The 17,776-nt window shown below is 42.7% G+C and overlaps 1 protein-coding gene across 1 annotated transcript in view; it reads right to left on the bottom strand.

The window, feature by feature from the left end:
* Positions 1 to 17,776, bottom strand: part of myo7aa (myosin VIIAa) — a 233,156-nt gene that overhangs the window by 54,334 nt on the left and 161,046 nt on the right. The window contains exons 31-34 of the mRNA XM_060924322.1: positions 5,892 to 6,009; positions 5,635 to 5,761; positions 2,457 to 2,626; positions 486 to 676 (exon numbers count right to left, since the gene is read on the bottom strand). Of these exons, the coding sequence (XP_060780305.1) occupies positions 486 to 676; positions 2,457 to 2,626; positions 5,635 to 5,761; positions 5,892 to 6,009 (606 nt within the window). The remainder of the gene's footprint in view (positions 1 to 485; positions 677 to 2,456; positions 2,627 to 5,634; positions 5,762 to 5,891; positions 6,010 to 17,776) is intronic.

Below are 17,776 nucleotides of genomic sequence, written 5' to 3'. Positions count from 1 at the left end.
GTGTGTTGTGAAGATCAGACTTTGATAGATCCCTGTTCTTTAAATAAAACAGGGTGCCCACTCACACCTGATTGTCATCTCATTGATTGAAAACACCTGACTCTAATTTCACCTTCAAATTAACTGCAAATCCTAGAGGTTCACATACTTTTGCCACTCACAGATATGTAATATTGGATCATTTTCCTCAATAAATAAATGATCAAGTGTAATATTTTTGTCTCATTTGTTTAACTGGGTTCTCTTTATCTACTTTTAGGACTTGTGTGAAAATCTGACGATGGTTTAGGTCATATTTATGCAGAAATATCGAAAATTCTAAAGGGTTCACAAACTTTCAAGCACCACTGTAGATACAGTATACACACACACACACACACACACACACACACACACACACACACACAGTGTATACATATTAAAAATGCACACCTTGTACTTTACATTTTTTACATTTTAGATTGTGAACAAAAGCATCCACTAACCACAGTGTCTGGCTGAGGTCTGGTGACAGTGGGCAGCACATACACACAGTCGGCTGGAAAATCTCCTCTCTGCTTGGTCCTGTCGTTGGTCCCATGAGCCCAGCCGGAGGTCATGACGTGTTCACCAGTCTCTTGGTCTAGCAGGATGAGGTCACCTTTAACAAAGCTCAGAAATGTCGAGTCATCTCCAACTGATGTGGATAATGTGGGGAAAGACAGACAAGACTGTGTTACACTTCAGTTAGAGTAGATACTCCACCAACATTCCTGATTCTTTTTAGGAACTCTAAAGAATGAGAATTACATGGTGGTTATTTTTTGTTTTTACATGTACTGCATTTAGCAGACACCCTTATCGATTTACAGAAGCGCTTTGTAGTCTCTATCAAAAACATATCCTCATGCCAGTTCACTAGGTCAGAGACTAAAAGTACCAACAGTCTAAAATAAGGCCACAAACTAAGATACTGAGACCATGAGATAATATAACGAGGTCATGATTTAATATTTTAAGGCTGTAAACTAAAATTATCTTAAGTGTCTCATGGGCACGAATTATTTTTACCAAAGATATGGCCGTAAATTGTGAAACTTTACTTAACATGGTGTGGGACATATAATAAGGGGCTTCATTTGTTCATTTGTTTTGAGAACTCAGCTGACTCCAGTATGTCATTATGCATCATTCCAAGACTGAAGATTCATATTATGGATAATCCCCATGCTTAGGTTTGTATAGCCACAATGGTCTAATTTACCCGATTTCCCTGTGTTTTATTTATTATTTTGTGCGTATTTTAAAATACAATAGTTGCTGTGAGTTGTATGTTTTGTGGCCAGGAAGTAGGTATCAAAAAGTTTAACTTGTAGTCTCAATATAAATTCATGGCCACATTATGAAAAATTCACTTTTTCAGTGCTTGTACACATACATTTGGGAGTGCCTTCCAACCTACAAACTTTGAAATAAGACAGTCCGGTCAAATTATTTTGGGCTGCTTATTTCAAAAAATGTGCTTCAACAAACAGTTCAGATTTGGCTCCCTATTCCATGTCATACGGGGAGCTCATTAGACTTATGCCACCCCCTCATCTGAGTATCTCCACTCATGGCTTGAAAGCTGCCTTTGTGGATGAATATTAATGAGGAAAGTACTTCTTGATTGGTTGTGGGTGAGGGGGGTGGGGTGAGCAGTGGCTCATTATCATTTAAAGGAAAAGACACTCAAATCAGGGGTTTTGAACAGGGCTGTTTAGTCAGGGTGAGAAGGGAGCTGTGGTGCTTTATCCTTGTGATATTTTGACCAAAGCATGTCACAAAATATTTCATTAAGACCTCAGGGAACTGTGTCAACTTGTGAAAAAAGGGTATAATATGTCACCTTTAAATAATAACCACCATGTCAATCTAGGTGGCTCCATATTATTGAAATCAAAACCTCACACTAATAAGAATTAGGGCAGAAGGGATCTGTTCCAGCAGATCAGTGACAAAGGGAACAAAATGACAATGAAGTGAACAAGCACCTGAATTGCACATAATAAGAGTGAGGTGCAGTGAACAGTGGCATGGCCTCTACTCAGACCTCCATTGTTATGTTTTCTAAAGGCGTTCTCCATAAATCACCTACAATTTAAAGACTGCTGTGCTGAAATGTCAGTGTCTGACAGCCAAACAAAGCAGACACTAGTGCTTGATGGATCTTTCTGACCTATTATAAAGACAGAAACAGTGCTCCACACACACAAACTTCAGAGAAGGTTGGATTTGAAGTCTCTTATTACACAAGATCATTGTAAATCGTGAATTACGAACTTGATCGTGATTGTAAATATGTAACCTAGTTGTTTATTTTGAAATATTTCATTGTTCTCTTTGTTTCTGTTTCTTACAAATGTTTTCATGTGCAGTCACACTACTGTAAATGAAGAATCGTTCTCATTCTGAGAAGAAATAATGCAGTGATTTACCTGGACTGGGGTTATCCTGTATAGCTACCACAAACTTTGACCTCTTCCTGAGGCCTTCAAGGAAAGTTACCACAAGGTCTCGGATATCCTCTGCATTGTTGGAGGTAAAGGTGTATTCATCCCCTTTAATGGTGGCCAAGGTGAAGCTCTGGCCCTGGAGCTTCCCGCCCCTGCTCAATCAGAGACCACCAAAAACTTTTATTTTGAATATGTCCCTAATCTATATTTTAAAATTTTTCATAGATGATTAATGAATACATACCAGTGACGTGCGGTGAGGTTTGTGGCTAGTGAGGCACTGACTTTTTCAAAATCAGATTTTCAAATATGCACCAAAATATTTGCCAAATACCGATTAGTTTCATATCTCATAGCAGCATTCTTTACATAAGGTACATTTGAAGGTACATATTTGGCCAAGGAAGAATGAAAAATGAATGGTGGTTCAGTAGCCTACCTCCAAAAAACACCATGGCGGACCACACAGGCCACACAGCCGGTACCACACACAGAACAAACACACAAACCACGGTGCTACAGACAGAACAGGCCACACAGCACCACGGCCGGTGCCACATACATCCATCGCAAGGCACAGCATCACGGCGGATGCTCTCTCTCTCACACACACACACACACACACACACACACACACACACACACACACACACACACACAGGATTCGAACACTGGTCACTGGTCTTACCTTTACTGTTTGGCTAAGGCCCTGTCCACACGGCAACGGATTCAGGTGACTCCGATACAATTGCTTATCATTTAGGCCTGGCATCCACACGGCACCGGCGTTTTGGGTGCCCAAAACGCAATCTTTTTGAGAACGGGTTCCAGAGTGGAAAGATCTGGCAACATTGCCGTTGTGAAGTCGTCTGGATGAGTAGAACGGATTTGTTTATGATGACGTCACAACCACATGACTGTGAGTGCTTCATGCCGGGTAGAAGTGTAACGAACTCGATGCGAGTTGTCAACAAATCCTATAACTTGGTTCATGAAACGCGCTTACAAAATATTTTCACTGTGAATATTTATTGTGTAATGGTGCAAAGTGAGAGAGAGAGAGACTCTGCCCTTAGGGCAGAGTCAATCCCGCCAGCAAAAATAGGGAAAAAAAGGAGCGATCTCACCTCTTCAGATGTTGGTTTACAGTAAGTCCTACAATACATTCCTCAAAAAGGGCGTAGAAGAGCAAATTAATCCATCAACGTGTAGCATTCAATTTATTCCGGACCATTAAAGACGCCGCCTTCCGCGTAGAATCATACGTCATCCTCGCCGCCATATTGGATAGGTCAAAGCGGAGAATAAAGATTCATGTGCTACGTTTAACTGTACCAACAGGTTTACTGTCCAAACGAGATCATATGGGATTACCTTTCACAGGTGAGAAACAACAAATTAATCCATCAACGTGTAGCATTCAATTTATTCCGGACCATTAAAGACGCCGCCTTCCGCGTAGAATCATACGTCATCCTCGCCGCCATATTGGATAGGTCAAAGCGGAGAATAAAGATTAGCTGCGTTTAACTGTACCGTCCAAACGAGATCACATGGGATTACCTTTCACAGGTGAGACTGGAAAAATACTTTTCATTGTATTTGGTCATTATAATGTAATTTTACAAACAGATTTTCCTGACTTTGTGGCTAATATGAAGTCTCGCGCATAATAGTTTATGCGCATGCGTCCTTACTTCTATTCTTCTGGTGTCTCCGAAGGGACCGTCTTACAGCGCCCCTAGAGGTGTGGCATGTGTATTGCATCGTTTTCAGCAAGCGTTGCGTTGCCATATGGACCTGATATTTTACTGATTATTGCCCATTTGGAGGCGATATTTTTTTAAATAACATCTCATTGCCATTGTCGTGTGGATGTAGCCTAAGAAGCAGGTTGCATAAATGAGATATTTTAAGATCTCTCGGTTTTCCTTCACCTTAGCATTGTGCATGCTAATGTTTAGCCGGTGCTGTTCATTCAAAGCCACATCTATTCGAGAAGTCCCAAAAGTTTTTAAAGCAATTTGGCTTTGAATGTGAGTAGCTGAGCATTCATGTTTCAGGAAGCTTCTTGGTAGGTTTTTTTAAGTCACAAAATCCCATGTCAGTCCAGACATTGTCACTGGTTGAGAACAAGAGACAGGGATAACAGAAAAGGAGGTTTTCTTGTAGCACAGCCACACAGCCAATCTTTTCGGTTGTACCACTCACTTTGAAACGATCGGGTTATCTTCTGCCCAGTCCTTTGAAGTAATTCCTTTAGCTCTGGCGTTGGCCATCCATTCTTTATCATGTCCCGTTTTCCTTGAAAGTCCAACTTTGAGAAACCTTTCAGTTGAGCTATTACATCCTCCATTGTTGCAGTCAATCGGAACAAGCCAACAACAGTCCAAATTAAACTTTATGTGACCACCACCAAACAAGCAACCACCAAACAAGAATAACTGAGCTCATGTATGCCCTCTGCACTGCGGCAGAGCTACTGCCTGCCTCACCTCATGTCTTTTCAGTGCAGCTTTATGTCAAATTGTTAACACTAAATAAGTGATACACATACGCAGAAAACATTACATTTTATAAGGAAAGTGAGGACATATTATACACATGTCTACAATGTATAAAAGACATTTTAATACAGCATTATGTTGGTAGCATACACAGAGTAAGCAAAAGGCACGCGTTCAACCCAGTTAACAAGGGATTGCGCAATCTGACGTGAGGCACGGCTTGGTGCTGCTTCACGTCGCTGCATATTCGCTGCAATTGAATAGGAAATAGGCAAATACGACGATTTTGATCGCAAAAATGATTGAAATTATTTGAATCATACAGAAATGGCATATATAGCACAGATGATTGGACAAATCTTTATTGTTATCATTATTTACATTCATTACATCTCATGATGGCTGGATGATGACCGGTGAGGCCCTGCCTCACCTGCCGCCCCTGACCGCACGTCACTGATACATACAACAGAACTTTTCTTCATTTTAATATCTTCCATTACTTTAAATGAAAATTATGCTCATTATTTAACGATGATTTCTCAGTAGGCTGTGTGTAAGGGAAACATCTAATGTCCCATTTTGGTGGTAATGCATTAAACTGATCCATTAAAAAATAGCCATGATAAAAAGTATTGTGAGTTGTTTCATACCTGCTGCTGGAGACAGCAGTGATCTCTGAGAATGAGAGTTCAAGAAGAACCTGCTCTTGTTCATCAACAAAGTAAACTCCAGTCCAGTTAACTGCTACAATCACATCATTTTTAGGCAAACTGGGTCCTGTAAGATACAAGAAAAACATGCAACACATGACCTGGCAATCTTCATTATTGGATTCATATTGGATGGTATGAAATTGTTTCCTTTATCAATCTGAACCAATAAAGAAATTACTGTGTGGTTTGTGTACCTGAAAATTTAAAGGCTTCATAGAATCTCGAGAATAACAATGGCCATTTGTATCGAGCAAAATCCACCACTTCCTCTCTGACCTTCTGAGGATCCACACGTTTCTGTGTGTAAATACCCTGTGGATGAAAAGGAGTGCAGTTGTACATACAGTAATTCAGACTGACATGACAAACCACTTGGTGTATGACTTTTAGGACTGTATCAGCTTGCAAAGGTTAATGGAAATGGTTTGGCAAAATAATCAAATTAATAATTTCCTCTCTTACTCCAGATATAATGGATTGATCATGGCAGGTTTGGTGTCCAGAATTTGCTTATTTAGTTTTTGTGTTGTAGTTAAAAAGCTAATAGTACTAACGATATACTATAATGTAGATATAATGTAGATATGTAGACTCCACGATATACTATAATGTAGATAGTCATAAATTAAATATTGTGCAAAACTCGAAGGCACATGCAAAGAAATGCTGTAAAGCAAAGACACCTTCAGTGTTTCTACATAAAAAAAAATACTATAACAGCAATAAACAGTTCTTCTGGAAACTTTGACTGTTGCACTTACTTCTTACAGCAGCCTTCATGTTTTTGTCTGAAAGTGGTCTCTTATGTAATATGCTGCTTTCATTACTGACATACAAACATTTTCTTTCCCCCTTAACAGTTAATTTTGTGCTGGAAAACTAATGTTTGTAAACACTTTGTACTGACTCAATAATGTAAAAAACTATAACAAAGTTTGTACTAAAAATAGGGTGCGCAAGACTTTTTCAAATATATATGTTTTATATACAGTACTGTGCAAAAGTCTTAGGCACATGTAAAGAAATGCTGTAGACCAAAAATGGCTTAAAATAATGAAATGTTTCAACAGCTTAAAAAAAACAAAACAAAACTATAAACAGCAGTAAGCCATAATAAATGAAACAAAGTTCATATTTGGTGTGAGACGACCCTTTGCTTTAAAAAAAATAGTAGTCTCAGGTACAATGAGTGCAGTTTTATGACGACATGAGCTGCAGGTTTTACTGAGCATCTTGTAGAACCAGCCACAGTTCTTCTGGACACTTTGTCACACTCACTTCTTAATTTTGCAACAAAACCCAGTAGCCTTCATTATGTTTTCTTTTTTAATGTGAAAAGTGGCCTCATGAAATATGTTGCTCAGATACAAACGTTTTCTGTAACCTTTAATTTTGTGTTGGAAAATTAACATTTGCAACTCTAAAATGTTTGTACTGACTCAATAATATAGAAGTCATAAAATAGAAATCTAACAAAGTTTGTATGAAAAAATAGGGTGCCTCAGACTTTTCCACAGTACTAACTAAAATTATATATATATATATATATATATATATATATATATATATATATATATATATATAAAATCAAAACACGAAACAGCATCAGGAACGGCACTAAATATAAACTAACAAAAAGCCGGTTTTCGAAAGCAAATTTTCCATCCCACACGGGGATCTTCTTCGGGCATTGTATTTAGACGTACAAACAGCAGTATACGCAGTGAATGAGAAAAGACAGGAAATGAGGGATACACATAACGGAAAGCCATTAGTGTCAAAACATGAACGAAGTGGCACAAATGACATTAATTAAACGAATAATTATGAAAATCAAATTCATCCAATCAAAAATAGCTAAAAATTTTACAACGGGAAACAGACCAATAAAGGACAGCGAGCCAAAGGCCAATCAGAAAAGGGTTAAGAACGAGTGGCACGTGGGCCTCTAAGCTGACTACAGAAACAGTCATGAACATTTAGACCTGAAGGGTGCACTGTTTTTAGTTTCCAGATCCAATCTCTTTCTGCGGCGGCATGGTGGTGTAGTGGTTAGCGCTGTCGCCTCACAGCAAGAAGGTCCGGGTTCGAGCCCCGTGGCCGGCGAGGGCCTTTCTGTGCGGAGTTTGCATGTTCTCCCCGTGTCCGCGTGGGTTTCCTCCGGGTGCTCCGGTTTCCCCCACAGTCCAAAGACATGCAGGTTAGGTTAACTGGTGACTCTAAATTGACCGTAGGTGTGAGTGTGAATGGTTGTCTGTGTCTATGTGTCAGCCCTGTGATGACCTGGCGACTTGTCCAGGGTGTACCCCGCCTTTCGCCCGTAGTCAGCTGGGATAGGCTCCAGCTTGCCTGCGACCCTGTAGAAGGATAAAGCGGCTAGAGATAATGAGATGAGATGAGATCTCTTTCTGCCTCCAGTAGATCCTGAGTTTTGGAACACACCTGTACAATGGTGAAGGACAAATTAGATTGAGAATGTCCATTCGGAGTAAAATGTTCATACAACTGCGTACAATCATTACTCGAATTTACCCTAGTGTTTCTAATAGCACTTTTATGATTATTCACACAAAGTCTAAATGTTTTTGTCTGGCCAACATACTGGGCCTTACACAGGGTATAAGTGATAACGTAGATACAGTTGGTAGAGGCACAGTTGCCCCCACGACTGACAAGGACAAAAGTAGCCGAAGTAGTTGTGCTAGTGATTGAAGTTCGTGAAGGAAGAATACTGCAAATCTGACAATGCGACTTTCCACAAGGCCCAAAAGAACCTTGTGTAACTAAATTAGTGTCTGGGTTGGGCAGCTTCGCCCGTACCAGAAAATTACGTAAATTAAGGGGATGTCGGAAGCAGACCAAAGGCTTCTCAGGTACACACTCTCATTCTGCTGGAGCTCCCCGTGTGGGATGGAAAATTTGCTTTTTGTTATATGGGTCCATCTCAGAAACTGGTCTCTCATTTGGGACATTAGGGTCAAAAAACAAATTTTCTAATTTTACTTTTTTTTTGCATTTACTTAACACTCAATGTTTCTTTTGTCATGTTTAATAAGAATAAAGATAGCATCTTGTTTTATCTGACCTCCACTGTTGAAAATTTTAATGATGTTCTGAAGTTCACTCGTGTAACATGGAAACATGTATGCATTTAAAGTGCTGATGACACGTTTTTGACATCTTTGGCGATGTTTTATAACATAAAAAGTAATTCCCGATGATCCATATATTAATTCACGAAGGCGCCTATTTTACAAGTTATGATAAACTATTTGGGCGAATTTGACGGGGCTGCAGCACCCAGGAGACGAAAGAGGAGGAGGAAATATGACGTCAGCGAAAGAACCTTCCTCCTAACTTACCAGTTTGTTGTTGATGCGGCAGGTGTTCAGTTTATCATTATTAGGATTTTTATTATACATTATTATACATTATTATTTTATATATATATATATATATATATATATATATATATATATATATATATATATATATATATATATATGTATTATGCCTTCGCGTTGTGTTGCCAGCTTTTGCTCCAAAACCCACAAGGATGGGGTAAGTTTATTCAAGTTACCCAGAGATCCCGAGCTGCATGCGAAGTGGGTGAAGCAAGTCAGGCGCACTCGTGACAAGTGGGAACCCTCACCAACATCCGTCCTGTGCTCTGAACACTTCGATTTGGATTGTTTTGACACCCTTCCCAGCTTAAAAGAATCTCTTGGGTGTTCAGTTCAGCACAAACATGTGTTACTACCATCAGCAGTGCCTACAGTATTCCGGAGGGGGTCTACTAGTAGCTATGCCGGATCCAGCAGTCGCCTGGGACAAGGCGACTCCTCCAAACACAGTCCTCCTGTCAGAACATGTGTTGAGAAACGACATAAGATAAATGTACGTAGAGCTATAGAGTGCTCCGACATGATGCTAAAAATAGTAACACTGCGGTCTGCGCGGCCATCTTGGAAGTGACTCGCTCCAGAGCGCTCATAGAGTACACATCATAGAGTACACATTCATGATAATCATAAATGTAATCATAAAGTCGGCGTGATATCAGTCATGTATTTGCTTGTGAAAGCTTGCGGCTTTCATGTAACTGCCGCCTAGCAACGAGAGGCAAAGGGTAAAGAGGGTAGGCTATCATAGATTCTATTCGGAAGAGATCAATACATGATTGCTTAAAAATTAGGTATTTTAACAATTTGCATCTGTTTTGTGATTATCGTGACACTTGTGTGTTATATAGAACTGTATGTCTTATCAGCACATCGAGGATCTTCCACCGGAGACTTTAGCAAGTACTCGTAGCAACACTACACTTTACCCTTTGCCATGCGTTGTTAGGGAACGGTAGCAAGTACCCCGATGACCGACTTCAAGAATATGTAGAAAAAATTTAGAAATTATACTTTCCAAAAGTCATTTGAGCTTAGTGTATTGCATTTCCATTTATATTGTAGGTTCTTGCTGATGTTTTTGCGGAGTATGACGCAGCTGCTGAATTAGAAGCTGCAGAGTTTGTATGTACTAGTTGTGAACATTAACATTATTATCAATCTCATTTATTTAAAATCAGATAAAATCATGCCATCATGATCACTGCTTAAAGTACCAGTATTTGGTTGTTGAAGAGCTAGCACTAGAAAGTTCATCGGCGTTTTCTTGCGCCATTTCCATTGAGTAGAACAGCCAGTGACAGCCAGTGTTCTTCCGCTGACGTCACAACATGGCCGTGAGCCATGGACCCAGTTTTCTTGCGCTGTGCAATTAAAAGTTGGATATTCGCGTAACAACAGCTTCTTTTCATGTAATTATAACAGAAACCTAACATGTTTGCCATGTTGTATAGTTTATTTAAGAAATTGCATAGAGTCATGTTTGTGTCATCAGCACTTTAAAAACCCTCTTTAATAACCAAGGAATCTTTTTCTGTACATATATTTGTTTCTTTAAATGCAATTATTGGACAGAAAACCAAAAACATATTTGTTATCATTATTTTTAAATTTTACTCCTTAGTTTCGAATGTTCATCAGTTATCATACATTTTATTAAACTTTACTTTGTTGTGCCTGCAGGATGTCATGACACCCCTTATTTTGTACTAAATTATCAATTATCATAATAGTAATACACAGACAAAAGTTTGAAACTGTCACACAATATCCCATTGATTTATTCAATTATTTGCTTTTTTCATCACTAACGTAACATGGAAACACGTTTCTTTCTTTACTAGCTTCTTTTTACAGTGAAGATATTACTTATATCACATCTGAACAAGTTGCAGATTTACACACTGCATTAAAATGTAATCATTCTCACAACTTAAAGTTAAATTATATTTTGATTACAATTCAAATGTTTTTGTAAAATTGATTTACATATAAACTAGATCATGAATAATTAAAGCCCCTTGTGAGATAGGGGCTTCTTCATCCCCCAACTCACGTCAGGACTGGCCCTCACCAATAACAAAATGAAGAAAGACGAAACTAGGCAACTGAAAATACAACCCCGATTCCAAAAAAAGTTGGGACAAAGTACAAATTGTAAATAAAAATGGAATTCAATAATTTACAAATCTCAAAAGCTGATATTGTATTAACAATAGAACATAGACAACATATCAAATGTCGAAAGTGAGACATTTTGAAATTTCATGCCAAATATTGGCTCATTTGAAATTTCATGACAGCAACACATCTCAAAAAAGTTGGGACAGAGGCAATAAGAGGCTGGAAAAGTTAAAGGTACAAAAAAGGAACAGCTGGAGGATCAAATTGCAACTCATTAGGTCAATTGGCAATAGGTCATTAACATGACTGGGTATAAAAAGAGCATCTTGGAGTGACAGCGGATCTCAGAAGTAAAGATGGAAAGAGGATCACCAATCCCCCTAATTCTGCGCCGACAAATAGTGGAGCAATATCAGAAAGGAGTTCAACAGTGTAAAATTGCAAAGAGTTTGAACATATCATCATCTACAGTGCATAATATCATCAAAAGATTCAGAGAATCTGGAAGAATCTCTGTGCGTAAGGGTCAAGGCCGGAAAACCATACTGGGTGCCCGTGATCTTCGGGCCCTTAGATGGCACTGCATCACATACAGGCATGCTCCTGTATTGGAGATCACAAAATGGGCTCAGGAATATTTCCAGAAAACGTTATCTGTGAACACAATTCACCGTGCCATCCGCCGTTGCCAGCTAAAACTCTATAGTTCAAAGAAGAAGCCGTATCTAAACATGATCCAGAAGCGCAGACGTCTTCTCTGGGCCAAGGCTCATTTAAAATGGACTGTGGCAAAGTGGAAAACTGTTCTGTGGTCAGACGAATCAAAATTTGAAGTTCTTTATGGAAATCAGGGACGCCGTGTCATTCGGACTAAAGAGGAGAAGGACGACCCAAGTTGTTATCAGCGCTCAGTTCAGAAGCCTGCATCTCTGATGGTATGGGGTTGCATTAGTGCGTGTGGCATGGGCAGCTTACACATCTGGAAAGACACCATCAATGCTGAAAGGTATATCCAGGTTCTAGAGCAACATATGCTCCCATCCAGATGACGTCTCTTTCAGGGAAGACCTTGCATTTTCCAACATGACAATGCCAAACCACATACTGCATCAATTACAGCATCATGGCTGCGTAGAAGAAGGGTCCGGGTACTGAACTGGCCAGCCTGCAGTCCAGATCTTTCACCCATAGAAAACATTTAGCGCATCATAAAACGGAAGATACGACAAAAAAAGACCTAAGACAGTTGAGCAACTAGAATCCTACATTAGACAAGAATGGGTTAACATTCCTATCCCTAAACTTGAGCAACTTGTCTCCTCAGTCCCCAGACGTTTACAGACTGTTGTAAAGAGAAAAGGGGATGTCTCACAGTGGTAAACATGGCCTTGTCCCAACTTTTTTGAGATGTGTTGTTGTCATGAAATTTAAAATCACCTAAGTTTTCTCTTTAAATGATACATTTTCTCAGTTTAAACATTTGATATGTCATCTATGTTCTATTCTGAATAAAATATGGAATTTTGAAACTTGCACATCATTGCATTCCGTTTTTATTTACAATTTGTACTTTGTCCCAACTTTTTTGGAATCGGGGTTGTATATAGTGAATATGGGTGCAGATTTATTTACAGTGCAGAAGTGAGTATACAACATAGAAAACCAAAAACTGAATAAATACAAAACAAAACCGGCCTCAATCAGGCAAATAAAATCACAAAGTACAACACAATATTTTCTAAATACACACTTCTTAGCACTTACTTGTCCCAACACAGCCTCACAGCAAGCGTGTGCTCACCTACCCCTCTCTTCCCAGAATGAAAAAGACCGGCCCTTTTTAAAGGGTTCACAGACTCCACATCACTGCTGATTGGTCCCGTAATCAACCAATAGGAAAAATTATCTTACAAAAAGTATTAAAACACACATTTAAAGTCCAATACAAAATATCACTATATTCCCCAACCCACATTAAAAATAAAAAAAATGACACAGAACACTTTGACAGACTTACATGTTGGAAATAAAGCTGCACAATACAATTTCCCCAAAACCCTACACTTCCGTGTGGAAACGTTCTCTCCACTGCCCCAGATCAATGTATAAGAACTTGGGTCCTGAGAGGCTCTGGTTTCCCCCCGGACCCGATGGCTGACGCACAGAAAGTGAGGTGAGTGAAATGTTTGTTTGTCACGTGAAGTTGGAGTGCGTATGGATTATGGAGCTGAGACAATGGGTACCACGCTGCTCGCTAAGATGGTAAGTAAACGAATGTTCAGACAGAATATACATGATATTGTGTGTGGGTGTCATTTCGCGCTGGCCGCGATAAAAAATAACTTACCCCGAATGCTGAATGAGTGCTTGCAAAAGCTAACTGGTGTCTCAGCTACATGCGCATGCGTGTGTGCGTTTGTTAGCGCATGAAAGAGTGTGTCTGAGTGTCGGGCGGTATCTGTGAGTGTAGGCGAATACATGTATGAGATGTAGTGGCGTTCTGTGAAAAATGTCATTACCACCGCTCGCCATTTTTCACATTTCCTCCCCCTTCGGTTGGCTCGCCACCAGGGTGGCGAGACAGGAAGTCCGCTACAGGGTTCTGTGACCCTGCCCTGTATTTCACCGTGAACCTGTAGGGCTGCAAAGAGAGAAACCAACGTGTAATTCTAGCATTAGAGTCTTTCATTCGCCCCAACCATTGCAATGCTCTGTGGTCAGTCTCTAGTAAAAAGTCTCTGCCCAACAGGTAATACTTGAATGTCTCTAGCGCCCACTTCACAGCAAGACACTCAAGCTCCACCACCGAGTACCTTGTTTCTCAGGGGAAAAGCTTTCGGCTGATATATGCCACCGGTTTCTGCTGCTCCGCCTCTCCCTGAAGTAGGACTGCCCCCAGCCCCACCCCAGAGGCATCTGTCTGTACAGTAAATATCTGTGCGAAGTCTGGGCTCTGTAACACAGGTTCACAAAGCAGAGCCCCCTTCAGGTCCTGGAAGGCATGCTCCTGCACCTCCCCCCACTCCACCTTGGTTGACCCCGACTTGCGAGTCAGATCTGTGAGGGGTGCAGCAGGGGTGGCGAAGTTCGGAATGAACCTCCGATACCACCCGGCAAGGCCCAGGAAAGAGCGGACGTCCTTCTTAGTACGGGGTCGCGGACAGTCCCGGACCGCCTCAACCTTGTCCTTCTGGGGCTTGATCACCCCCTTGCCAATGATGTGCCCTAGGTAACAAACCTCCTGCTGGGCCAGGGAACACTTCTTTGGCTGGATGGTCAAGCCAGCCTCGCTGATGCGCCGGAACACCTCAGCCAGATGTTGGAGGTGCTCCCCCCAGGTGGCGCGCCAAACCACCACTTCATCAAGATAAGCTGCGGCGAAGCCCCCCGTGCCCTCCAGGACACGGTCCATGAGTCTTTGGAAGGTCGCCGGTGCCCCCTGTAAGCCAAAGGGCATGGTGATGAACTGGTACAGGCCTTGAGGGGTACGGAAGGCAGTGTACTGTTTTGCCCCCTCAGCCAGCGGCACCTGCCAATATCCCCTGCAGAGGTCAAGGGTTGTGATGTAAGACGCCCTCCCAAGCCCCTCAATCAAGTCGTCCAGCCTGGGCATTGGGTAGGCGTCGAATGTAGACAGAGTTCAACTGCCTAAAATCAATGCAAAAGCGGATGCTGCCGTCCTTCTTTGGGACCAGCACCACTGGTCTGGACCGCTCAATGACCCCCAGCTGCTTCATTACATCCAGCTCCTCCTGCAGAGTGGGAAGCAACCGCTCTGGGATGCGGTACATCCTTTGCCGCACTGGTTTTGAGTCCTTCAATTGGAGGTCATGCTCCACCAACAAAGTGTGCCCAGGCTGCTCAGAGAACAAGCCCGGAGGGATGATGGCCTGCAACTCCTGTGCTTGCCGAGCTGTCAGGTGGGAGACATCCGGTTCAGTTGGTACGACTGCTGCAGGGAAGAACTGCTCCTGCGGTTCCACATCACCCTCCACGTCCTGCACCAGGAGCTGCTGGCTGAGCGGCGTCTCCCGTACATGCTACTCCTTAAGCAGGTTGATGTGAAAGGCTTGCTTTGTCTTTCGTCGACCTGGCATCTCCACCTCGTAGGTCACCGGCCCCAGCTGACGCACCACAGTGTAGGGACCTTGCCAGCGGGCCAGCAAGTTGTTCTCTGTGGTTGGCAACAGCAAGAGAACCTGCTGCCCAGGTGTAAAGCTCCTCTGCCTCGCCCTCTGGTCGTACCACCGCACCTGCGTCTGCTGGGCCTTAGTCATGTTCTCCTCCACTAAGCTGGCCATCTTCCCCATCTTCTCCTGTATCTTCAGGACATAGGAAAGCACGCTGTCTGGCTCCTGGGGCTTTGGTGTCACCCAGGCGTCACGGAGTAGATCCAATGGGCCCCGGACCTGGCGCCCATACAGCAACTCAAATGGGGAGAAACCAGTGGAAGCCTGTGGTACCTCCCTGTAGGCGAAAAGGAGGTACGGCAACCACTGGTCCCAATCTTTGCCGTTCTCTGCCACAAATTTCCTCAACATCGACTTGAGGGTTTGATTATAACGTTCCACCAGCCCATCAGTCTGAGGGTGGTAGGGAGTAGTCCGAATCCCCTTAATCCCCAGCAAACTATACACTTGTCTAAGTGTTCTGGATAGAAATGCAGTGCCCTGGTCTGTTAGAATTTCATGTGGTATGCCTACCCGTGATATCAGTTGCAACAATGCTCTTGCAACTGACCCTGAAGTTATCTTTCGAAGGGGGAATGCTTCCGGGTAACGTGTGGCATAATCGCACATAACTAAAATGAACCTGTGCCCTGACCTGGTTCTCTCCAAGGGTCCCACAATGTCCATCCCTATCCTCTGAAACAGAACACCTATTATGGGGAGTGGTCGCAGAGGGAAGGGTCTAGCCTTGTGTTTGCTAGTGCGTTGACAGGTAGAACATATGCGACAGTATTTTTGAATGTCTGTGTAGAGCCCTGGCCAGGGAAAGCGTTGTGTAATTCTTTCTAGGGTCTTAACAGTACCCAAATGCCCCGCCCAGGGTATATCATGTCCCAAACTGAGCACTCTCTCAAACATTTTGGCACAACCACCTGCTCTACACTGCCATCTTCAGGTTGGTGGTACAGTAGGCCATCTCTCACAAAGTAATATTCACCAGTTAGCTCCTTAACCACACCAGTCTCAACACCATCAATCTCTGTCACTTTAGCAAATGCATCCTTCAACGAGTCATCATTTTTCTGCAGGTCACTCAGATTATAGGGAGGCTTCCACACATCCTTTTCCTCAACAGGTTTTGGCAACTGGCTGACAACCTTATCTGCTGTGCCCTGCAGCTTAGCATGTCTGGCTTGTCTACGTGTCTTAGGCATTCTAGTAGCAACAGGGGGGTCAATGTCACACTGGTTATAGATCATCTCACAAATAGCTTTCTTTGCCTCTTCCTCAGCAGACTGCTTAGCCCTGGCCCTGGTAACCACCATGCTCACAGGCTCTGCTGACTGCACCAGCTCAGGCAAAATGAGGACATCCTGACCCAACACTACAGGATACCGTAAACCTTGTACAATGCCTGCCCTCAGCAAAAAGGCTTGCCCCTGAACCTCAAGACAAATGTCTGCCACTGGATACACATGCTCTTCTCCATTCACACAACACACCTTAAGCTGTTCTGTCCTCAATTCCTCTGACTTATGTCCTCTGACTTAGGTGTGGTTGGACTAGAGTGTGTGTGCTGCCAGTGTCTAGTAAAGCAAATGTTGGCTTGTCATTTACAATCACAGTGATAGTCTGCACTCTGGATACAGTGTCATCAGCTTTGCCGTCAGGTCTAGGGACATTAAAAAAACTGGACCCCTGAGCTTTCCTGCCCGGACAGTCTCTGGCAATGTGACCCGGTTTGTTACAGTGATGGCATGTGAAGGGTGGCCAATGTGTGGTAGCTGTGGGTGCTGGGTATCTAGGTGGTGGAGTGTAGGGGCGTGTAGGAGGCCTAGGCGATGGGGTGTAAGGGGAAGTATAGGTGTGGTGCGGTGGCCTGACCTGACCTAACCCCCTAGGACCAACTCCCCCACCAGGAACCCCAGACTTACCACCTCCAGCTGGTCAGTTGTAGTTCTGGCTGCGGAACACCTTCGGACCCGGTCGAGCTGCCAGGAACGCCTCCAAGAGTTCAGCTGCCTGCTGGCCTGTAGCTGGGTTGTGTTCCTTAACCTAGACCCGGATTTCAGGAGCTAGGGTGTGCAGGTACTGCTCAAGCACGAGGATTTCTCCAACCTCCTCCACAGTTTTGCCTGCTGGTCTCACCCAATTCTTATATAGGTCCATCAGGCGGTTGTACAGTTCCCGGGGGGTCTCCTCCGCACATCTGGATCGCGAAAATGCTGCCGGTACGTCTCACCATTAATTTCGTACTTGGAGAGGATTGCTGCCTTCACTTGATCATAATCCATGGCCTCGTTCATGTCCATTGCGAAGTATGCCGCTCGGGCCCGGGTCGGATATGGCACCAGGTAGATGGCCCAGTCTGCCCTAGGCCACCTG

Source organism: Neoarius graeffei, chromosome 6, assembly GCF_027579695.1.
Source record: "Neoarius graeffei isolate fNeoGra1 chromosome 6, fNeoGra1.pri, whole genome shotgun sequence".
Lineage (NCBI taxonomy): Eukaryota > Metazoa > Chordata > Actinopteri > Siluriformes > Ariidae > Neoarius > Neoarius graeffei.
Note: the sequence above shows the minus strand (reverse complement) of the source record. Positions and strands in the feature narration are given on the sequence as shown.